The 24,152-nt window shown below is 40.4% G+C and overlaps 1 protein-coding gene and 1 long non-coding RNA gene across 2 annotated transcripts in view; one reads left to right on the top strand and one right to left on the bottom strand.

Annotated features, from left to right (window-relative positions):
- LOC144330619 (uncharacterized) overlaps positions 1-24,152 on the top strand; it is a 56,012-nt gene that overhangs the window by 17,898 nt on the left and 13,962 nt on the right. Inside the window, exon 2 of the long non-coding RNA XR_013396925.1 lies at positions 6,308-9,332. This is a non-coding gene — a long non-coding RNA (uncharacterized LOC144330619). The remainder of the gene's footprint in view (positions 1-6,307; positions 9,333-24,152) is intronic.
- The window catches only part of ATP6V0D2 (ATPase H+ transporting V0 subunit d2), a 52,601-nt gene that overhangs the window by 23,424 nt on the left and 5,025 nt on the right, over positions 1-24,152 (bottom strand). Inside the window, exon 2 of the mRNA XM_001082286.5 lies at positions 13,178-13,349. Within this exon, the coding sequence (XP_001082286.1) occupies positions 13,178-13,349 (172 nt within the window). The remainder of the gene's footprint in view (positions 1-13,177; positions 13,350-24,152) is intronic.

Here is a 24,152-nt window from a genome sequence, read left to right as displayed (position 1 = left end):
CTCCTGGGCTCAGGCAATCCTCCCACCTCAGCCTACCAAAGTATTGGGATTACAGGCATGAGCCACCATGCCTGACCAGATTATTCTTTTCAACAAACTTGGCATCACAGGGTGAGAAGAGGTAGAAAACTACTGTCTTCACAGGGTCACTGCAAACTAAATCAAATTACATATAGGAAAGCAGTTTGTAAATCATAAATAAATTGTCACAATAGATGGAGCGCAGGCTTTGAAACAGCTAAACCTGATTTAAGCCCAGCTGTGCAACTTAAAAACCCTAAAAGTTCCATTTCTTCAGTTTTGAAATTAAAATATTTATTCAACATTGAATGGTTGGTATCAGGCTTACATATGAAAGCACTTGTAGAGTGCCTTGGATAAAGGAGGACATACACTGTTAGAAGAAGATATTTTCCTGTAAAGTGGACTTTGCAGGAAATTATACACCACATCATCTTGAATGTAAAACATCTGAGGAAAGTTTAGTTGCGGTAAGCCTGAGCTTTCTTCATCTCCGTAGTTTTGGATTTAGTTTTAGCTAAGACAGTTCTTTCTAAATTTACCTGTTGCTCTTAGATAATAAGAGATTATCATGTCAGCTGTGGTGTGAAGACGAGAAGCTGAGTGGTACAGTCATTTGGAAGGCTGGGACACCAAAAAAGATCATAAATCATATTACTCAATAGTGTTGAGATACTAGCCCTCAAGCCTGATTTATACGTATTTCATAAAACCCGTTACCGGCCGGGCGCAGTGGCTCACGCCTGTATTCCCAGCACTTTGGGAGGCCGAGGCGGGCGGATCACGAGATCAGGAGATTGAGACCATCCTGGCTTACCCGGTGAAACCCCATCTCTACCAAAAACACAAAAAATTAGCTTGGCGTTGTGGCAGGCGCCTGTAGTCCCAGCTACTCGGCAGGAGAATGGAGTGAACCCGGGAGGCGGAGGTTGCAGTGAGTCGAGATCACACCACTGCACTCCAGATATAGGCTCCATCTCAAAAAAAAAAGAAAACCAAAACAAACAAACAAACAAACAAAAAAACCCACAAAAAACCTGTTACCATCTTGTTTTGTGTCTTGTAACCCCAGAGCTGTCTTTGTGTGGTCATTATTTTATATGATGTTTTCTTTAAGTTATCTGAACTTCAAAAAGTTCAATGTTACCTCTTTGGAAATGTAACCACTAATCTCAAAACAATGCTTGCCAGCTGTTTGTCAAAACTGGTAACAGCGTTCATATAAAGAGACCTGACCCCCTTTGCTAGTTGGAGGCACCTTAAGACTCAGTCTGAACTTCGTCCTTTGTACCTGAGGGAACATTTAACTTGGTGATGACAACAGCTTCACTGTCTACACACATTGTGACTAATATTTGACTTGATCACAGGAGCCACATCCCTTTTATTGTTTGTTTGTTTGTTTTGAGTTGGAGTTTCACTCTTGTTGCCCAAGCCGGAGTGCAATGGCGTGATCTTGGCTCACTGCAACCTCCACCTCATGGGTTCAAGTGATTCTCCTGCCTCAGCCTCCTGAGTAGCTGGGATTACAGGCACCCACCACCATACCCAGCTAATTTTTTGTTTTTTTCATAGAAATGAGGGTTTCACCTTGGCCAGACTGGTCTTCACCCACCTCAGCCTCCCAAAGTGCTGGGATTACAGGCGTGAGCCACTGCCTGGCCTTATTTTATTTTTTTAGAGGCAGGGTCTTTCTCTGTCATCCAAACCCAAGTGGCACAATCATAGCTCACCACAACCTCTAATTGCTAGGCTCAAGTGATCCTTCCACCATGGCCTTCCAAAGTGCTGAGATTATAGGAGCGAGCCACCGTGCCTGGCCCAGAAAGCCACATCCTTGTATCAGGCCTTGATTGCTACAGGTTTCCTTTCTACCTAGAAGGCCGCATCCACATCCTTCATCTGCAACATGTAATCAAATTCTTAATGACAACCATTTTGTTTTAGGTGACCAGAACTATGTGAGATGTTGGCTAGGTAACAATTATACATAGAGAATGTATGGGGGTAGGGACATAAAATGCATGTTCAGGCTGGGAACTGTGGCTCATTCGTGTAATTTTATCTCTTTGGAAAGCCAAGGCAGGAGGATCGCTTGAGCTCAGGAGTTTGAGACCAGCCTGGCCAACATGGCAAAACCCCCTCTCTACCAAAAATACAGAAATTAGCTGGGCGTGCTGCTGCGCGCCTGTAGTTTCAGCTACTCAGGAGGCTGAGGTTGCAGTGAGCCATGATCACACCACTGCACCGTAGCGTGGGCGACAGAATGAGACCCTGTCTCAATTAAAAAAAGAAAAAAAAGCATTTCAGGGGTCATTGTTCATGGAAAGGACCGGGGTGTGTGTGTGAAAGGCATCTTTCATTTAGGAGTTTCATTGAGGAATTAAATAATTTATAAAAATACACCAAATGTATTTCACAATTTTTCAGTATATGAATTTTCAAATGAAAGTTTTCCTTGATTACATTGGTAAACATTTTTGTTATATCGTGGATTTGTTCAATCCAGCACTAACCACATATGCTTACATGGGGCAACCCTGTCATATTGCATGATTTGCTAGTCAGCTGAATTTAGAATATCCCCATAAACATTCTTCTGTCTCTTAAAATTTGACATTTTTGGTAACATTTCTTCCTTCTCTGAAGCTTCCCTATTTTAAATAGAGGAAGTGAAAATTAAAATAATTTGAAAAAGCAAACAATTTTGCTGTCACACTTGTTTTTCCTTATAGCAAAAAAAAAAAAAAAAAAAATGAAAAATTACTTAGACGTCAGCATTGCCATAATAGCATATTTTAGAACAAGAATGCTGACCACTTTGCATTTCCCAAGCCCTTGGTGGCTCTGGAATTTTAAGAAACCTCTTCAGTATTTAAGATTCTCTACAATCTTGGTCTAACCCAACTGTTTAGATTAAAAATTCCTCAAACTTAACTTGTCCTTTTCTAGATTAATGTCTTGGTTCCTACTCTTATCTAGATGTATAATTTCCCTTCCTTACCAATTGTTAAAAGTTAAAATTTTAGGCTCTTTACTTACCAGCTACAAGGACTTGGACACTTTATTTTTAAATATGCCCCAGGAAATCAGCATAATAATAGCAATCGCCAGTTATTGAACAAGTACTATGTGCACAATAATCCTAAGAACAGGTACTCTCCCATTGGCTAGATGAGAAATTAATGCTTAGATGTCAAACCGCATTTGGCCACACAGCCAGAGGTAGGAGAAGTGTTCAACCACTCTATCACATGGCCACCCAGGGGGAGAATACTTCTCCCCTTACAGGGTGGTGACCATTAAGTGAGGGGGTATCGTCTGCAGCACACAAGAAGCATGTAATTGATAGCACTTTCTGAAAGCCTTCAGAGACTTAGCGGCAAAGCCCCTCACCCGGTCAAACTCTTTCCTCTCTTGTTCAAGTATCTATTCTCTCTACTCATGTCTAGGTTCCAGCAACATCTGAGTTGCCGTGTCATCTCCAAACACAAAATCCTTTCATGCCTCACTTATTCTTTCAATCTATGCCAATTTTAAACAATGGCCAAAATTCTACTTTCTCTACAAAATCATTTAAAGTCAAAATTCGTTGTTCCAGTCCTCTAGGTTCTTCTCATTGAATGTTCAAGCTTCTGTTATAGCTATGGCTTAATTCTGTCTTACTTTTACACCATTTGTGGACTTGCTTGCTGCATTAGAATGTAAGCTCTTACTGAGCTAGAGTTATGTTATTCGTTTTTTGACTCTCTGGTGGTAGGGTGATCAACTCATCTGGTTTTCCAAGGACTTTCCTGGCATCAACACTACAAGTTCTGAGTTCTGGAAAACACTTTGGGTAAACTAAGGTGTTCAGTACCCTAATTTACAGCACACTACAAAGGCTATAGATGGTTTATTATGTGTCATTGGGATATTTTAAAACTTTGATTAGCCTTTGGGAATGAATCTTTAAAGATTTCTTCAGTGTGTGGTCCTTAACCTCAGATTCTCAGTTATCTGAGAATTAGGACTTTAACCTAGGATTACTCATTACTGTTGAGGTACCAAAGATTATATTTCCTTGGTCATCCTCTATTCAGAAATCTTACAGCCTCTGGGGTGGGATACTTTGAATGCTTGAGAGATTATTTTTTTAAAATGTCTAGTTTTAAAAGAGATGAGAAGTTGAAATGCTGATGGAAAATGTTGGATAGGAAGGAAGAAAAATAAAACAACCAAGGCCTATATTAAACGGTCTCTTCATTAAAATGTTATTGGATTCATTCCTTTGTTTCACACAACTGTGTATAATTATAGTATACAAACCCTCCAGCAGATCTTCCTGCTATTAAGTATTTAAAAATATCCATTCCAGATTTTCAAAATAAGTTTCACATGTACAGTAATTATATCTCATAAAATGTGCAATGCTTAAGATTATATTTATTATTCCAACTTAAATTTAGACTGTCTCTATTAAAATTGATTTAATCATTTGTATAATGTTGTCTTGGGCATTTCCTAATAGGACAGGAAGTTACTTCATTTGATGGAATTTCATGGGTGCTAGAGAGACCCTTGACTTTGGAAGACATACTGGAAGAGAGATAAGAGAAAGGGTTTCAGAACTGTGGGATACCATTCCACCATTTGTATACCCTTTCTCCCCTCCCTCCCTCCCTCCCTCCCTCCCTCCCTCCCTCCCTTCCTTCCTTCCTTCCTTCCTTCCTTCCTTCCTTCCTTCCTTCCTTCCTTCCTTCCTTCCTTCCTTTCTCTTTCTTTCTTTCTCTCTTTCTTTCTTCTTTCTCTCTCTCTTTTTCTTTCTTTCTTCTTTCCCTCTCTCTTCTTTCTTTTTCTCTTTCTCTTTCTTTCTTTTTTCTTTCTTTCTCTCTCCTTCCCTCCCTCCCTCCCTCCCTCTCTCTCTCTTTTTCTCTTTCTTTCTTTCTTTCTTTCTTTCTTTCTTTCTTTCTTTCTTTCTTTCTTTCTTTCTTTCTTTCTTTCTCTTTCTTTCTTTCTCTTTCTTTCTTTCTCCCCCTCCTCCTCCTCCTTCTTCTTGTTGTTCTTCTTCTTCCTCTTCTTCTTCCTGAAATGGTGGAGCCTTGCTCTGTCACCCAGGCTGGAGTGCAGTGGCATGATCTCAGCTCACTGCAACCTCCACCTCCCAGGTTCAAGCAATTCTCATGCCTCAGCCTACTAAGTAGCTAGGACTACAGGTGTGTGCCACCACACCTGGCTAATTTTTGTATTTTTAGCAGAGACAGAGTTTCATCATATTGGCTAGGCTGGTCTCAAACTCCTGACCTCAAGTGATCTACCCACCTCGGCCTCCCAAAGTACTGGGATTACAGGCATGAACCACTGTGCCCAGCCATTACCGTTTCTTATTGTAATAAATCTCTAAGCTCCACAGAGAGCAGCTGAATGCTGCCAGGGTTGCAAGTCACAAGACATTACATGACATGATGGGACAGATCATGGATGGAGATTCAGAAGACCTAGGCTTTGGTGCTATCTAGTTTCTGACAGGGAGATAATGCTATCTGTATAGGTAACTGTCAAGAGAAGCTCATGAAAGTATTTGTGAAAGTCACCTCCAAGTAATCAAGCTGGGGCACCCTGATGAAACATTTTTAATCAGAGGTGCACCTCAGTACAACCTGGGTGCCTTCCAAAATATAGATGGGCCCCACTCCAAGGCCAATTAGATCAGAATCTCCTGAAATAGGGGTCAAGAATATAAGTGGTTTTTGAAGACCCTCAGATATTTCTGATTTGCTTGCCTTATTATAAACTACCTGGACAGTGGCAAGATCATTAGCTTGCTAGACTGATAGAACTGGAATGGAATCCTTTCATGTCTCTTGCCTTTGTGACTTTGAAAAATGCATTAATTCATTGACCCTTCATTTCCATAATTTTAAAAGTGGAGATATAAATACCTGCTTTGCAGGGTTCTTGTGTAGAGGTGAAGGTAAAACATCTAGGTCAGAGTAAATATGTTCAGGGGTCTGATAAGTAGCTTAAATACAGGAGTGTTGGAGACTGTGGCTAATGGAACAATGCAGCCTTGACAAAATGGTTTATTTATTTATTTATTTATTTATTTATTTATTTATTTATTTAAAGAGACAGGGTCTTGGTCTGTTGCCCAGACTGGTGAATCAAACTCCTGCATTTAAGTGATCCTCCTGCCTCAGCCTCCTGAGAAACTGGTACTACAGGTGCAAGCCACCACACCTGACTTCAAAGTGTTTTTTGTATGTTTGCTTTTGTTTTTATTTTGTTTTGTTTTGTTTGGAGACAGGGTCTTGCTCTGTCAAGCTGAGGTACAGTGTCATGATCATGGCTCTGCAGTCTCAATCTCCTAGACTCAAGCAATCCTCCTGCCTCAGACTCTCCAGTAACTGGGACTACAGGTATGCACCACCACACTGGGTTAATTTTTAATTTTTTCTCTTGTAGAGACAGGGTCTCACTATGTTTACCAGGCTTTTGAAACTCCTGGCCCCAAGTGATCCTTCTGCCTTGGCCTCCCAAAGTGCTAGGATTACAGACATGAGCTACTGTGCCTGGCTCAAAGTGTATTTTTTAAAAGTTATTTTCTAAAACACTGAGCTGGCCTCACATAATATATCTGCAGGCATGACATCCAGTTTTACCCCTAACATAATGGTCAATAAAAACCCAATTCTCAACTGCTATATAAAATATAAACTGCTGAGTTATCTGGATATATTTTTCTAGCTCTGTGTAATGTACTGCTGAATGCAGGATTCTATATTGATTCAACAAATATTCAATGCCCATTAGGTAACAGCGAGTCTAGACAGAGATACTAAAAGCACTAATTCAAAGCATGTATAGCCAATAGGAAGAGTAGATACATTAAAATATATCCTTTAGTAACAATACTAATACTACCAAAACCACCTTTCCAATTTTAATTTTGCATTAACATTCTACCCTGGGCTTTGTGACTATCTGTATTTTTGTAAACCATTAAAAAAATACTGCTTATAACTAGAAATATTTAAAATTTTAAGTAATTATTTTTGTTTTAGAAACAGTATATTTTAACACAGTAATTTGTTGTGAAATAAGGACACTTGCTTAATTAATGAATGCTAAGTTTCCTTCCATGTCTAAGAGTCTATGATTAGGGCCAGGCATGGTGGCTCATGCCTGTAATCTCAGCACTTTGGGAGACCAAGGGGCGTAGATCACCTGAGATCAGGAGTTTGAGACCAGCCTGGCTAACATGGCGAAACCCCATCTCTACTAAAAATACAAAAAACCAGGTGTGGTTGTGTGCACCTGTAATCCCTGCTACTTGGGAGGCTGAGGCAGGAGAATTGCTTGAACCTGGGAGGCAGAGGTTGCAGTGAGCCGAGGTCGCACCACTGCACTCCAGCCTGGGTGACAGCGCGAGACTCCATTTCAAAAGAGAAAAGAAAAAAGATCCTGTGATTAGGAAACAAAAAATCTGTGGGATCATCAATGAGAGGAACCTTTGATCAAAGGACTCACAGCTGTCTTTAGAACTAGAGCATTTCCCAGTGTATTCTGGGCACATTTCCTTTATATGAGATTTGTTTCCCAACCCCAAAGTACAAACCCTGGCAGCTTTCTGACTCAGATAAAATTGGGCTGCCCTCTGTCACTGTCATGGTCAGATTTTCTGAACTCAATGAAAATCTGAGCAAAATAATTTAATGAAGCCTACTGCTAACAGTTATTTCAAACCACGACGCCACCACTTGTTAGATCTGTGATCAGGGCAAATTATTGCACTTAAGTTCTAGGTTCCTCATCCTTAGAATGGTGATGGTTAGAATTGAGTAAGACTTGTCAGGAGGGTTAAATGAGAGAATGTTTGTAAAGCACTTAGCTTTCCAACCCAATAAAGTCCCCGGCATATAGTAATATTCTGTAAATGTTGTCTAGTATGTTGATTATTATTTTTCCTTCCACACAACTAGGACCATCTTGTCCCTCAGCTCAGGAATCTTTACTGTTTTCCGTAATTATCCATGCCAGGCATTTTTGCAGGAGGCACCACTGCTTGCAGAGCCTCTCTCACGGCAGCTATTGAAGATTAGACATGAATTTGGATCTGACTCAGCCCAAAGCCTAAGCACTTTCTACTTCCTCCAAACCATCACTGGGAGGAGGAAAATGTTCTGTGAGTAATCCCGGCATCTTCTTTCGTCTCTTTTACATTTTGGGTTTCTCCTTAAGGTTTTTACTTTTTAGGAAGGGCCTTGCAGATACCAACAAAATACACCACATACACACACAACCTTGAAAAATACTCTGCGAACGGGTGCGGTGGCTCACGCCTGCAATCTCAGCACTTTGAAAGGCTGAGGCCGGTAGATCACTTGAGGTCAGGAGTTGAAGACCAGCCTGACCAACATGGGGAAACCCCATCTCTACTAAAAATAAATAAATAAATATATATCTATATACAAAATTTAGCTGGGCGTGGTGGCGTGCCCCTGTAATCCCAACTACTCTGGAGGCTGAGGCACGAGAATCACTTGAACCCGGGAGGCGGAGGTTGCAGTGAGCCAAGATCATGCCACTGCACTCCAGCCTGGGCAACAAGAGTGAAACTCCGTCTCAAAAGAGAGAGAGAGAGGGAGAAAAGAAAGAAAGAAAGAAAGAAAGAAAGAAAGAAAGAAAGAAAGAAAGAAAGAAAGAAAGAAAGAAAGAAAGAAAGGAAGGAAGGAAGGAAGGAAGGAAGGAAGGAAGGAAGGAAGGAAGGAAGGAAGGAAGGAAGGAAGGAAGGAGAGAGAGAAAGAAAGAAAGAAAGGGAGGGAGGAAGGAAGGAAGGAAGGAGGAAGGAAGGAAAAGAAAGAAAGAAAGGAAGGAAGAAAGAAAGAAAGAAAAAGAAAGAAAGAGAGAGAGAGAAAGAAAGAAAGAAAGAAAGAGAAAAAGAAAGAAAGAAAGAAAGAAAGAAAGAAAGAAAGAAAGAAAGAAAGAAAGAAAGAAAGAAAGAAAGAAAGAAAGAAAGAAAAGAAAAGAAAAGAAAAGAAAAACACTATGATGTGATAAAGCTTAACTTCCTTAGCCTGGCATCAAAGATTTTCTGTAACGTGACTGGAGTTTGCATCTCCAGCCTCCTTCCCCCACTTCCTCCTTCCCATTTGGCACACACACTCCAGCCAAAACTGAACTGTTCCTCACGCATGGAACAACCTTCCCATCTACATGTTTCAGCCCCGGATGCTGAGGCTTCTCCCGTGTGTCAAATTCTACACTGTTTCCAGGCTCAGCAACATCAGTCCTTCTGGAAGGCTTTCCAGAATCGCGGAACTGAGTCCTATGTAAGTTCATATCTAATCTCTACCCCTGACTAGCTTTTGTGAATTCTTTGAAATTTGTGAATTCTTTGAAAACATCAGCATCTGTGTCTTGCCTGTAAGTAATATGGAAGGAATTATCCTAACCCATAGCGCTGATAGGAGGACTGAGAGGGGCAAACAAGAAACATTGGCACTAACGCCATGTCTCAGGTATATCCACAATTCCTTCCTTACTTGACCTATGGTCATTTCTTCTACTTACTTACTTACTTATAGAAATAGAGAGCTATTTGGGAAAAACAATTTCAGCTAGATCTGTAGTCTAATTCTTTACATGAAAATAAATTCTAAGATGGACCAAAGTTTTAAATGTAAAAAAATGAAACAACATCTGTAACAACAAATAAATAGAAGAAAAGACAAGTGAATTTATTCATGAATTTGGAGTGGAGAAGGCCTTTCTAAACAGGGTACAGTAAAATACCCAGAAGCCAATGAATAAAAACATTGATGAGTATAGCTAATTTAAAGCATTCAATGTTTCCACAGCAAAAAAAAAAAAAACACAAACATAAAAATTAAATTGTATCATACCAAGAAAATAGTTTTGCAACATATATTATGAAGGGCTAAAACTTTCTTAATTTACAAAGAGCTGTTTTACGTCATCAAAAACTGCTGAAAACTCTAATAAAAATAGGTAATTAGGTCATGTATCAAATCCACATAAATAATATGAAATGATCAATTTCACTCATGAAGAAATATAAATTGAAGCAAAGAGATACTATTTTTTTTAACCTATGGGCTGACAAAAGTTAAAAAGAAAATATCCAATGTCGATAATGGTGTAAGGACACAGGCCTTTTCACAGGCTGTTTTAGGGGATTCAAATTGGTGCTACCTTTGTTGAGTACTTAGAAATATTTACTAAAATATGAAAATGCACTTTCCTTTGATTCACCACTTCCACTGCTAAAAACTGAGCTTAGAAATAAGTTCAAGATCTGCATGGAAATAAGCTGATTGGTCTACGGCCATACCAGCCTGAACGCACCTGATCTCATGTAATCTCAGAAGAAATAAGCTAATTGCAAAATTTTTTGTAATGGGAAAAAATAAAAATAATTTAGCTACTTGTCAATAGATGATTGGTAAATGGAGTCATGACACATATAATCAATTCTATGCAGTTATTTAAAAATTATGATGTTTTCCAGGCATGATGGCAGACTTCTATAATCCCAGCAGTTTGGGAGGCCAAGGTGAGAGGATGGCTTGAGCCCAGGAGTTCAAGACCACCCTGGGCAATGTAGTGAGACTTTGTCTGTAAAAACAGAAATAAATATAAAATAAAAAGAATGACATTCGCAAGCATATTTCTAAGAAATAATAAGTGGGAAAAAAGTACAGAAGGAATATGTTTCCATTTGTATAAATTTGAAATGTATGGGTGGGAGACTGTGTAGCAATAGACACACATACATGTAAGTATTTTTCTGGAATAACACATAAGAAACTGAGAAGTGGTTACTTTTGGGAGAGAAACTGAGTGGGAGAAGAAGGGGACATGTAGACACAGAGTGATATTTTTATTTTATGCTTTTCTGAACTCTTGAAAGATTGTAATCATGTCCCTTAATTACTTTTCTTTTTTTCTTAAAGATATTATTCATTAAGTAAAGTTGATCCTCGGATTGTATGATGTGATGTGAAATCCCAAACAGAAGACACTTCCTTTACTTCTGCTCTTGCCTGCTGTCAATAATAGGAAATTTGCATTGGTTTTCCTTTGTGCCAAAGGCCTAGGAATGCAGTTCTGTTCTCATGGAATATTTTCTGGTTGCCATATTTAGATGCCAAGGAATATCTGCTACAGTGTGAGAAATCTTGCTGACTGATATTTTCCCCTGAAATTAAAGGCATGTGTACAAATTAAGGTCCACTTAACTTTGTTCAGCTCAGCAAGTACATTTGGATATTCTTAGTTCCAATCTCTTGTTTGCAGGACTCAAGGGCAGAGATACTGTTATTTGTAAAGTGGAAGAGTGGATGATGGAGGCTGGGCATGGTGGCTCACACCTGTAATCCCAGCACTTTGGAAGTCCAAGGCGGGTGGATCACCTGAGGTTGGAAGTTCGAGACCAGCCCAGACAACATGGTGAAACCCCCGTCTCTACTAAAAATACAAAATTAGCCGGGCATGGTGGCACGTGCCTGCATGCCTCCTTCCCATTTGGCACACCCACTCCAGCCAAAACTGAGGTTGAGGCAGGAGAATCGCTTGAACCCTGGAGGCAGAGGTTGCAGTGAGTCAAGATCATGCCAGTGTACTCCAGCCTGAGTGACGGAGTGAGACTCAGTCTCAAGGAAAAAAAAAAAAAGAAAAAAAAAGAATGGATGATGGAGATATGGAAGGACAAAGAAAGAATAGAAGGATAGAGGGAGTACCTGCCTGGTCAGATAAGCGGATTCTTTCATTCCCTGGTCCTTGAGGCAACACTGTCATTTTATCGTTCAACCAGACAGATGCTGAAACTGCTCTTTCAGAAGGAGTCTCTGCCTTCTACCTTTCCAGGCTTTCTCTTGTGATATTTTCTTGGAATCTGCCTCTAAAAATCTTAAGTTGTCTCCCAAAGCCATGCCTTCACACAGCCAATGCCCAGTTTCCTTTATTCATACAACATGTCTCTAATTTCCTTTTTCTAGTACTGAGCAGTGTTTGACATGAAGTCCTGTTCTTTTGTTCCCCTTTGATTAATCTTTGGCTTGTATTATCCAGCATTTTTTTTTTTTGATATTTTCTTTCCACAAATATATTGATGCCTTAGTGCCAGGCACTAGACCTGGGCTAGGACCTAGTCTTCAGAACTTTGTGCTTTACGTCTAAATTTTATCTGCATAACACACAGCTCATCCATTTGTGGGTCTTTGTTCTGTTTTTCAGCTAGGAGAACTGGAAAGGCACAAACCTATTTCAAATGGTCCATTTCAGCACTAAGTAAGATTTATCAATTGGTGTCATAAAAGTGCAGTTTACTATTATGTGGGAGTTCAATTTTTTTTTTTTTGAGATAGAATCTCACTCTGTCACCCTGGCCGGAGTGCAGCAGCACGATATCGGCTCACTGCAACCTCCACCTCCTGGCTTCAAGCGATTCTGCCTCAGCCTCCCAAGTAGCTGGGACTACAGAGGAGCGCCACTATACCTGGCTAATTTTTGTATTTTTAGCAGAGATGGGGTTTCACCATATTGGGCAGGTTGGTCTCGATCTCCTGACCTCATGATCCACACGCCTCGGCCTCCCAAAATGCTGGGATTACAGGCGTGAGCCACCGCTCCCAGCACTAGATATTTTTTAGAATGAGGAGCTCATGTGTTGCACAATTGGAACTGTGGGTGATGGATAAAAATAAAACACATACAACTTTCACAACAGCTACTTATACTGTTACAAAGGGAATTAGCCGCGGTATATGTGACCTTATGAATACTGTGAGATACTGTCAACCCCATCCTCAAAAGTGATCTAAAAATGTCACATAACATTTACCTTCAGCACTAACACCTAAACACTGGCAACACTTTTTTTTTTTATTAAATGAAAACTGAAAATATTCCTTTAGATGGAGGCTACCACCACTGATACAGTCACGTTTATAAATCAATGAAATCCATTTTCTAATGCAAAAATGTGGCTCTGTGAGCTGATCGGTTGCTAAAATTTGAATGAATTTAAACTTACAAACAATGTAAAAGGTCTTAAGTCTCACTCTGGCTTAATACCCCCCAACCCCACGAGTACTCTTAGGGGTCATCCGCACAAGTACATTGGGGCTTATTGGGGCTTTCTGTCGTCACTTACGTCATATAGGTGAGAAATGTGCTAAGGGGCTCCAGGGAATGATTCCGAAAATACTCAAATTCTCCACATAGTCTTTTCCTCATCTCGGTGTCAATTTTGGAAACAGTAAGAGGATTTGTTTGATTAGCCAAAAAGTTACCATAGTCAGTAGTCTGGAGATGAATTTTCAGGTCTGAAATTAAATAAAACCCAATTCAGGTTAAATTTTGAGCATACACAAATAGCTTTTTCAACATTAGTTGAATTCATGACAATTTTATGGTACATACATATGTATTATCTTATTAGATTTTAATATGAGGTCTAAATATGATTTAAACTTGATCTCTAAAGCAACAGAAAATGTAATGTGAATATGGATAATCTAGCACACCACAAAATGTGTTTTTCTTTTGTTTTGAGAGGGAGTCTTCCTCTGTAGCCCAGGCAGGAGTACAGTGGTGCGATCTCAGCTCACTGCAACCTCTGCCTCCTGGGTTCACGCAATTCTCCTGCCTCAGTCTCCCATGTAGCTGGGACCACAGGCGCATGCCACTATGCCCAGCTAATTTTTGCATTTTTTAAAGTAGAGACAGGGTTTCACCATGTTGGCCAGGCTGGTCTCGAACTCTTGACCTCAAGTGATCTGTCCACCTCAGCCTCCCAAAGTGCTGGGATTACAGGCAGGAACCACTGTCCCTGGCCCTCACAAAATATTTCAATTACCTAAGAAGTCTGGTATTATTTAGAAGGTCTGAAAAAAAAAACAAAAAACAAAAAACTAACAAACACCTAATCCACAGATAGCAAACAGGTTTTAGTCATTTGGAAATAGCTACCTGGGAAACTGTTGAGGATACTAATGCTCCATCTCAGCTTGATGGAAAAGATAAATGTATTGGTAGTAGCTACCGTGGGTGTGGGGGCAGGTGGCATGGGCAGTCATCGCTGCTCTGTTTCAGTATCCTTTTATTACAGATGAAGAAATTGAAGCTCAGTGGGACTAAATGGTGGAGTTATCTAATGAGATTGAAGTAGGAGATTAGTCCCCTTATTCTTATAACCCAGCATCGTTTCCACCAGACCATGCCATGCATCCGTTAAATGTCATCCATTTTGGTTGCCAGGTAATTGGATTGAACTGAATTTCAGCTTTGTTGATTGTCACTTCCTCCTGAACAAACCTTGTGTTTTCTAGCATCCATACTTCAGTCAATGCTGACCCAACCCCACTCTAGAATTTTTTTCCCGCACCCCTTTTCAGATTGGCTTATTATGATCTACCCTTCAAGGTCTGGTTGTAACATTAAAATAATAGTTGCCAGTGATTGAGTGCTTATTAGGTACTAGGTACTGTACTGAACTTGTATTATCTCATTTAATACTCAAGGCAATTTTATGAGGTAAAAATGATTTCTATGCCTTTGTGCAGATAAGAACACTGAAGCTCAGAGAGGTTAGTAACTTGTTCAAGATCACATAGATTAAAACATTTAAAAATCTCACGTAGATAAACTGTGATTCAAAACCAGGTATACCTGACTTCAAAGTCACTTAAAACTTTATTTTATTGCCAACCAATTCAATTAGATTATCACTTGCTCTGTAAAGATTTACTTATCTCAGGCAGAATTATTCACTCTCACTCATCTGAATTTGAAAGTACTTTGATAAAACCTCTAGCATAACATCTATTATAGGATATTATATAGTCTTAAGCATGTTAACCCAGAAGGCAGTTACACTATCTTAGTTACATATTTCATCTGTGACTGCTTGTGCAGAACCCAACATGTAAGTGTTATTGCATATCTGAGTGTCTAAAATGTCCTTGGCAACATCCAGCACACATATGGAGCTTATTGGATCTGCATTCAAACATTTATTAAGCATCTATTACATGCTGCCAACTACAGGAGACCCAAAGATAAACCAGACATATTCCTCATTCCCAAGGAAACTCACTGTTTGGTAAAGGAGGAGGCAGCCACAGATGATTCAAACAATGTGTTAATTCAGTGATAAAGATAAGGTCCTTGATTTATGGGAACATAGAAAATGAGACCCAGATCCATAGCGATAGGAGCAAGAAGCCTAGGAAAGTGTCTTGAAGGAGATGAGCCTTAGAATACTGTGTTAAGAGTGGAGGAAGAGGGGAGAAAGAATAAGAATAGGGGCAGGCATTCGATGACTTAGTACAGGTGTGGTGTGTGCAAGGAGCTCAAAGCAGTTCAGTGTTGCTGAAGCATTAAGTGGGAGAGAAATAAATTGAAAATAGAACTCCCATATGATCTAGCTATTTGGACATATACTACCGGGTATATATCCAAAGGAAACGAAATCAGTATGTTGAAGAGATATCTGTACTCCTACATTCATTACAACATTGCTCACGATAGCTAAGACATAGAATCAAGCTAAGTGCCCATCAACGGATGAATGGACAAAGGAAAGGTGGTATGAATATACCATAGGATACTGCTCAACCTCCAGAAAGAAAGAAATCCTGTCATTTGTGACAACTGAGAAGTAGAGAGTAAAGTAGTGGTCATCAAAGGGCGAGGAGTGGGCCAGGAGTGGTGGCTTATGCCTGTAATCCCAGCATTTTGGGAGGCAGAGGTGGGAAGATCCCTTGAGCCCAGGGGCTCAAGGCTGCAGTGAGCTATGATCACGCCACTGTATTCTAGCCTGGGTGACAAAGCAAGATCCTGTCTCTACATTTAAAAAAAAGAAAGAAAGAAAAGAAAAAGAAAAAAAGAAAAAAAAAAGACAGTGGGGGACAGGTGAGAGGGTGAGGGGTCGGAAAGATGTCAAAGGATACAAAATTCAGTTAGATTCAGTTAGACAAGAGGAATAACTTCAAGAGACCTATGGTACAAAACGGTGACTATAGTAAATAGCAATGTATTGTATTTTTAAAATCATGTAAATAGTAGATTTTGTGTTCTCCCCACAAAATTTGGTATGTGAATTAACATATATGTTAATTCACTTGATTGATAACGTATAGGTCACATTGGGCAGGCTTCCAAATGAACCTGCCTGGCAGAGTTCTTACGATGCCTATCCTGTCCTGTCCTGTCCTATCCCAGATTAAAGAATCTTACCGTGAGTCCCTCAAATTGTTGATGTACTGATTAATACATAACCTACTGGCACTGAAAAGGACATTGATTTGTTTCTGAATCATCAAATTTTGGTGATTAGTTTCTGCATCATGAAGTTTACTGATTGTCTTGCATGTAGACATTGTAGCCTGTATATCATCTGTAGCCAGTGATTGTAACCTCTATATTGTAACCTCCAATGAAAAGAACAACGGTAGTATGAAGAGTCCTCCTCTGTTCTTCTAAACTTTCCCTTAAAAGTCTTCCAACTCACAGCAGACTCTGGGACACACCCAGCTTTGTTGCTGTGTCTTCCTTGATCAGTCCTCACACTTGGCTTCCAATAAACCTTTGTTGAACTATTTCTGCCTTAACAGACTTAATTTCGGTTGATACAACAATTAATACATATATTAAAACAACGTAGGCTGGGCGTGTGGCTCACACCTGTAATCTCAGCACTTTGGGAGGCTGAGGCGGGTGTATCACTTGAGATCAGGAATTCCATCCAGATCAGCCTGGCCAACATGGTGAAACCCCATCTCTACTAAAAATACAAAAATTAGTTGGGTGTGGTGGTGTGCGCCTGTAATCCCAGCTACTCAGGAGGCTGAGGCATGAGAATTGCTTGAAGCTGAGAGGCAGAAGTTGCAGTGGGCTGAGATTGCACCACTGCACTCCAGTCTGGGCAAACGAATGAGAGACTGTCTCAAAAAATATAAAATAAAATAAAACATCATGTTGCATATGATAAATATATGCATTTTTTGTGTGTCCATTTCAAAGGAGCGGTAGAGAAGGGCAGGTAAGAATTGAAGCCAAAGAAATAAGCAGGACTGTCCTAAGGAGGGTTTGGTATGCCATGTTTATCCGGAGATAACAGGAAGCCACTACTGCAGGCTGTGAATTGACTGCTCTGGTAGCTGGGGGAGGGTGGATCTGCAATTAGGGACAATGTGGTTCTTGCAGTCTTCCTCAGTGTCTGGAGTAGATTTTGTGTCAGAAATGCTGTTTATCTGATGGCAGAATTTATTTGCTCAATTACCTATTTAATTAACTTAAAACAATTCTACTTTGTTGCCATGCCTTATTTGGCTTTCATTTTGGCATTTCAGATTTTTATGCAATTTGACAGTTTGAATCCTCAGCACCAAGGAATATTTGCCAACAGAAGTGACACAAATGGTATTTCTTTCAAAACCATGATATTTTGCTCATGTGACATATGTTTCTTTCAAGCTAAATAACTTTCAAACCTTTCGGCTGCCAGGGACATCCTGAAATTAAATGTCTCAGTGTTTCAGACCCTATAGGAATCTTACAATACTGTAATCAGTGAAAAGGCAAATGGAATAGAAGGAACCTCTCTTTCCCAGCACGAAAATGATCCAAGGGATGCTTGCTTTCAGATTCTAAGAGAATCTTAGGGTCTGAAATGCACTCTGGGATGATGATAGACTGTCAATAATAACAACAATACTCACAGTTTTATAGTTTTCAAAATGAGTTCACTTAATTTTTGTTCCTGCATTTCCCTAAATGCTTATCTAAACAGGTATGTGAGTAATAAGAGTTTGTGGTAAAATAAATTTGGAAGGCACGAGCTTCTTTACTGTAGGAGTTGAAAGCCTTTACTACATGAAAGTGATTTCTTCGAAAAGAGTATGGGACAGAACCTCCCAAGCCACTAAAAAACAATGGGCTGCCCACAGAGCACACTTGGGAAAATTACACTACTTTTTATCTAGAAAGGTAGCATGGCAAATGGTGTTTTTTCCTTTTTATTAAAATAAGGAAAAAAGAATGTATTCCAAACTGTAGGATCACCACCAACTAAATCAATTTAATAGGTGTCACACAGCAATAGAATTAAAAAAACTAGATTATACCATTTTAACAAATAGAGTCTATACATAGTGTGAATGTGTGCCTGCATGTATGCACTCAGTCATAATATAAACATGCGTTTTGTGTGGGTTGCAGTCACTGTGTGAAGGGAATTATCTGAGATCACTTGGCTAGCGAATGAGTCAGGATAGGGAAGTTAGACTTCATGATTATTGTCTACTAATTTGTTGGCAGACTATTTTTAGAACATTCCTTTTTGCTGGGCGTGGTGGCTGATGCTTGTAACCCCAACTACTCTGGAGGCTGAGGTGGGAGGTTTGCTGAGCCCAGGAGTTTGAGACCAGTCTGGATAACATAGGGAGACCCTGTCTCTACTAAAAATAAAGATTGTCTACTGTTCTATCCAAGCAGCCTCCTGCCTTTCCCCACACTCTGCTGCTGCTGAACTTAGGGAAATTATCTGACTTTTCTGAGCTCAGTTTCCTCATCTACAAAATGGATATAGTCTATGCTTTCAAGATGTTTCGGGGATTAAACAAGATTGTCTGGTACAGTGGCTCACGCCTGTAATCCCAGGACTTTGGGAGGCCGAGGTGGGAGGACTGCTTGAGGCCAGGAGTTTCAGACTAGACTGGGCAACATAGCAAAACCCCATCTCTACAAAAGAAAAAAAAAGTTAGCTGGGCATGGTGGCACATGCCTGTGGTCCTCCTACTCAGGAAGCTGAGGTGGGAGAATTGCTTGAGCCTGGGAGGTGGAGTGAGCCATGTTCAAGCTACTGCACTCTGGTTCAGGCAATAGAGTGAGACCCTGTCTCAAAAAAGAAAACAAACAAACAAAAAAAGATGATGCAGGTAGGTAAAGAGCCAGCATAGAAAATCCACCACAAAATATTATTTTTTCAATTTTCAAAATAAATTGCTAGGGAATTCAGCTTTTGTTCTCTAAACCAGAATTTTTCCAACCAACCTATTGGAATCAACCATCAAATCTGATAATTACTCAGACTTTTAATAAATACATCAGAAGATGTACAACCGGACACTTCTTTTTTTTTTTTTTTTTTTTTGAGACAGAGTTTTGCTCTTTTTGCCCAGGCTGGAGTGCAATGGCACGATCTCAGCTCACTGCAACCTCCGCCTGCTGGGTTCAAGCGATTCTCCTGCCTCAGCCTCCCAAGTAGCTGGGATTACAGGCATGTGCCACCATGCCTGGCTAATTTTGTATTTTTAGTAGAGACGGGGTTTCTCCATGTTGGTCAGGCAGGTCTTGAACTCCCGACCTCAGGTGATCCACCCGCCTGGGCCTCCCAAAGTGCTGGGATTATAGGCGTGAGCCACCGCGCCCGGCCACAACCAGACACTTCTTTCTCCATTTTTGCTAATGTACTGCTATTCTCAGGGTGTTGAAACTTCAAAGTCCTCTTTGGTGCTTTATTACTCCCAATGTCCTGCATTTCTTCCCTGATTTCTGCTCCTTACTCCCATTTTGAATGACATCTGGCACTTCGATTACTGCAGCAATCTTTGAAGCGATTTTCCCAGGCTCATTTCTCCTCATGTGCTCCCCGCTTCAAGTTTAATCTTTCCTAAGAATTGTTTTGGTCCTGTAATGATCCTAAAAATAGCTCGGAGCCACTGAAAAGCTTTAGGCAGATTAAAAACAACTTTTATAAAATTTGTAGAGCGTTTTACCATTGCCAGAATGGTTTTAGTATACATAATCTCTTAACTTGAGCAATAATCCTGTTTCATAGATGAAGAAACTGAGGCTCAGAGAAGTAACTTCTTCCTATTTTCCACGCTGGCAAGTAGTTGACTGAGGTAATACCTGACTCTTGCCCTCATTCAGTGTTAGCTTCAGGATCTTGAAACTTCAAATCAAACCTTCAAAGTTTTTCAGAGTTTTCCCAACCTGAATTCCAGCCTTATCTCCAAGTATTCTAGTATTGCAGCCTAACTGGTTTATTCCTCATCCACAGGCTTTTATTTTTTCCCTTTTTTAATTCATTTGTTTTCTCTGCCTGCTAGAATGTCTTGACATCTCAATTCTTCTCCTCCTGAAAACCCATTTCATTAGCCTTTTATCAACCTATTATTCAAGACTTGGTTCACCTTCAAGTATATCTGCTATCAATAGGTTTGAACCATTTTTGGATTTTGAATTTTTATCTCACTTTACTTATTTGTGACGTCCTATCAACTATACAGTTGTCTAGGTAGTAAATGGTGTCTTTTTTTTTTTTTTTTAAGACAGATTCTTGCTCTGTCACCCAGGCTAAAGTACACTGGCATAATCATAGCTCACTGCAACTTTGAACTCCTGGCCTCTAGCAATCCTCTTGCCTCAGCCTCCCAAAGTGCTGGGATTACAAACATGAGCCACTGCATCCAGCCTTTTCTTTTTTGTACTCTCCACAGCTCCAAATGCATTTTTTTTTTTTGCCACATAAATGAGCCTCAAATATTAGATTTAATTTGTGATTAAAACTGAAGATCTTATAGCAGTGACCCCAGAGAACTTCATTATGCAGTCCAGTAAATCTTACTGATGTTGAAAATCTTCATTTTAATTTTTATTTACCAAAATAAATATTTTCAAAACTGGTGCTTTCTGAAGGAGAACAGAATAAACTAAATGGAGTCATATCCAAATGCCGTTATCCAAAACCATAAAATGGAAAGAACTATTTCAGGAATTCCAAAGTCTAGCAGAAGAGGGAAAACAAATTCTTGTTGTATATAAACTACAGTGCAGGGGTGTATTTTTAAGATTTACAATTTACAAAACATCTTCAGATATTTTGGATCCTCCCAGTGAACTGGGAGTTAGGCCAGGGAGATACCATCTAAAGATGAGATAAGAAAGCACTTATCAGTGCTCACGCTTGTAATCCCAGCATTTTGGGAGGCTGAAGCAGGAGGATTGTTTGAGGCCAGGAGTTTGAGATCACCCTGGGCAACAAAGAGAGACCTTGTCTTTGCAAATGACAAAAAAATTAGCCAGGCTTGGTGGCACACACCTGTGGTCCGCACCTGTGGTCCCAGATACTTGAAAGGCTAAGGTGGGAGGATCACTTGAGCTTAGGAGGTTGAAGCTGCATTGAGCCATGATCACGCTACAAGCTACTGCATTCCCTGGCTTGGGCAACAGAATGAGACCCTGTCTCAAAACAAATTAAAGAAAAAAAAAAAAAAAAAAAAGCACCATGTTAAAGGTTAAGCAGCTTGCTTAGAATCCCAGAACCATAAAGTAGAAGATCCAGGACTTGAACCCAACATGCAGATATTCCCAGTGTGTATTTTCAGATTCTTACTACATGCAAAATACACTCTCAGGCTTAGGGAGGTAGAAGAGAGAAGTTTAAGGTGTGCTTTCTGCCCTTAAGAGGTTTATAGGCAACCGGGCACAGTGGTTCACGTCTGTAATCTCAGGACTTTGGAAAGCCAAGGTGAGCGGATCACGAAATCAGGAGATCGAGACTATCCTGGCTAACGCGGTGAAACCCCGTCTCTACTAAAAATACAAAAAAATAGCAGGGCGTGGTGGTGGGCGCCTGTAGTCCCAGCTACTCGGGAGACTGAGGCAGGAGAATGGCATGAACCCGGGAGGCGGAACTTGCAGTGAGCCGAGATAGCTCCACTGCACTCCAGCCTGGGCAACAGAGACTCCATCTCAAAAAAAAAAAAAAAAAAAAAAGAAAGAAAGAAAAAGAAGTTTACAGGCTGGGCACTTGGTGGCTTATGCCTGTAACCTCAGTACTTTGGGAGGCTTAGGTGGGCAGATCACTTGAGCTCAGGAGAGACCAGCCTGGGCAACATGACAAAACCCTGTCTCTACAAAAATTAGCCAGGAACAGTGGTCCGTGCCTGTAGTCCCAGCTACTCAGGAGGCTGAGGTGGGAGGGTCACTGAAGTCCAGGAGAGGTAGAGGTTGCAGTAACTGAGATCGTGCCACTACACTCCAGCCTGGGTGTCAGAGCCAGACCCTGTCTTAAAAAAAAAAAAAAAGCTTGCAATAAAGCAGATAGAGCTATGCATTTATTTATCGGTTAAGCCTGTAACTGCAGCAGCCTCTAGAGCTAGACAGACAAATGAGGCAAATGTTCTGCCTCAGGATGACACATCTATGCAAATGTCACAGATGTTATACAGGATAGGTTCATTACAAGGTACCGTGGAGCATAAAGTTGAAGCTTGTCAATTCCATCCCATCATAGATACTGTAGAAGGGGGCTTACAGAGGAAGTGGCTTAAATGGAGACTTTAAAGGGAGATGGTCGCTTTCCAGGGACATGGGATAAGGGATGGAATTTGTGATTGAAGGAGCAGCTTTAGAAAAGGCAAAGCATTCTGGGGAAGGGCTTACAAGGTAGATCAGTTTTTTAAGCACAGTGTCATTTATTTTGCCTGATGGAAGCTATTGATGAGTGTGTGTGTGTGTGTGTGTGTGTGTGTGTGTGTGTGTGTGTGTATTTTAAATAGGAAAGAGAATTGGATATGTCTCTTTAATATAAGGCAGAAAAAACACTATAATTAGAGGTACAAATAATGTCTAAGGAAGCAAAGACAAAACTCTTTGAAATCAGTCATCTTCCTATATGTTATTTTGAAATTAAAAATAAGTAATAGGTGTATATACGGGTAAACAGTGACAGGTCCCTATGCTTGTAACTCACCTACCCACCACCCCCTGCCACTCATTCCTAGCTTCACGTAACCTCTATTTTTAGTTTCTTTTTAATCCTTTCACAGTTTCTTTGTATCTACGCAATCATATAGGAAGTATATTTTTAAAATTTATCCCCCTTTTTACTGAAGAGTGCCATGCCACACCTGGTTCTTCCCCTTGCTTTTCTGACTTAATGTATCTTGGTAATCTTTCCATATGTCTCATTTTAGACTGCTTCCTCATGTGTTTTTCCTTTTATATGCAGAATATTCTATTATGTGAATGTTCCATAACTTACTTATTCCTGGCTGGTTGTGGTGGCTCAGGCCTATAATCCCAGCATGTTGGAAGGCAAAGGTGGGACGATTGCTTGAGCCCAGGAGTTCGAGAGTAGCCTGGGCAACATAAGACCCTGTCTCTACTAAAAAATAAATTTAAAAAAATGAAAACTTATTTCCTGCAGAGGGACACTTGATTTGTTACCATCGTTTGCTATTCCAAACTATGCCACATAAAGGCCAGCCGCGGCGGGTCATGCCTGTAATCCCAGCACTTTGGGAGGCTGAGGTGGGTGGATCACTTGAGGTTAGGAGTTTGAGACCTGCCATGGCCAACATAGTGAGACCTCATCTCTACTAAAAATACAAAAGATTAGCCAGGCATGGTGGTGCATGCCTGTAGTCCCAGCTACTCAGAACGCAGAGGCACAAGAATCACTTGAACCCAGGAGGCAAAGGTTGCAGTGAGCCGAGATTGCGCCATTACACTCCAGCCAGGGTGACATAGCAAGACTCCATCTCAACAACAACAACAACAAACTATGCCACATAAAGAGTCTTGTACAGCTGTCATCTCACATGTGTGTAAGTTTGTCTATGAGACTTGGAATTCCTGGACAAAGTGTAGAAGCATTTGGAATTTCGGTAGGTACTACCCAATTGCCATCCTTAAGGGGTTCTCATTTTTCTAATATTTTTATTCTCCAGATGGGATGCTTTTTAGGGCAGGGACTCTATCTTATTCATCTTTACTCTCTTGGCCCTAGCTAGAAAGTACTTACTAGATGGTGTTGAATTAATTCCTACCTGAAGACACAGTTGGAGAAGCTCTGAAGCTCAAGCCCCTTGACAGGGCACCATTGTTGGTGAGATATAATCAGCTTTCCTAATTCCCTTCTAAACAAATTGTGGCAAGGACAAAGTAAAGACTTAATCCAGGCCGGCAGCTCACGTCTGTAATCCCAGCACTTTAGGAGGCCAAGGCGGGCAGATCACCTGAGGTCAGGAGTTTGAGACCAGCCTGGCCAACATGGTGAAATCCCATCTCTACTAGAAAAAAAAAATTAGCCAGGCATGGTGGTGCATGCCCGT

Source organism: Macaca mulatta, chromosome 8 (genome assembly GCF_049350105.2).
Source record: "Macaca mulatta isolate MMU2019108-1 chromosome 8, T2T-MMU8v2.0, whole genome shotgun sequence".
Classification (NCBI taxonomy): domain Eukaryota; kingdom Metazoa; phylum Chordata; class Mammalia; order Primates; family Cercopithecidae; genus Macaca; species Macaca mulatta.
This window is presented reverse-complemented; position numbering and strand designations above follow the sequence as displayed.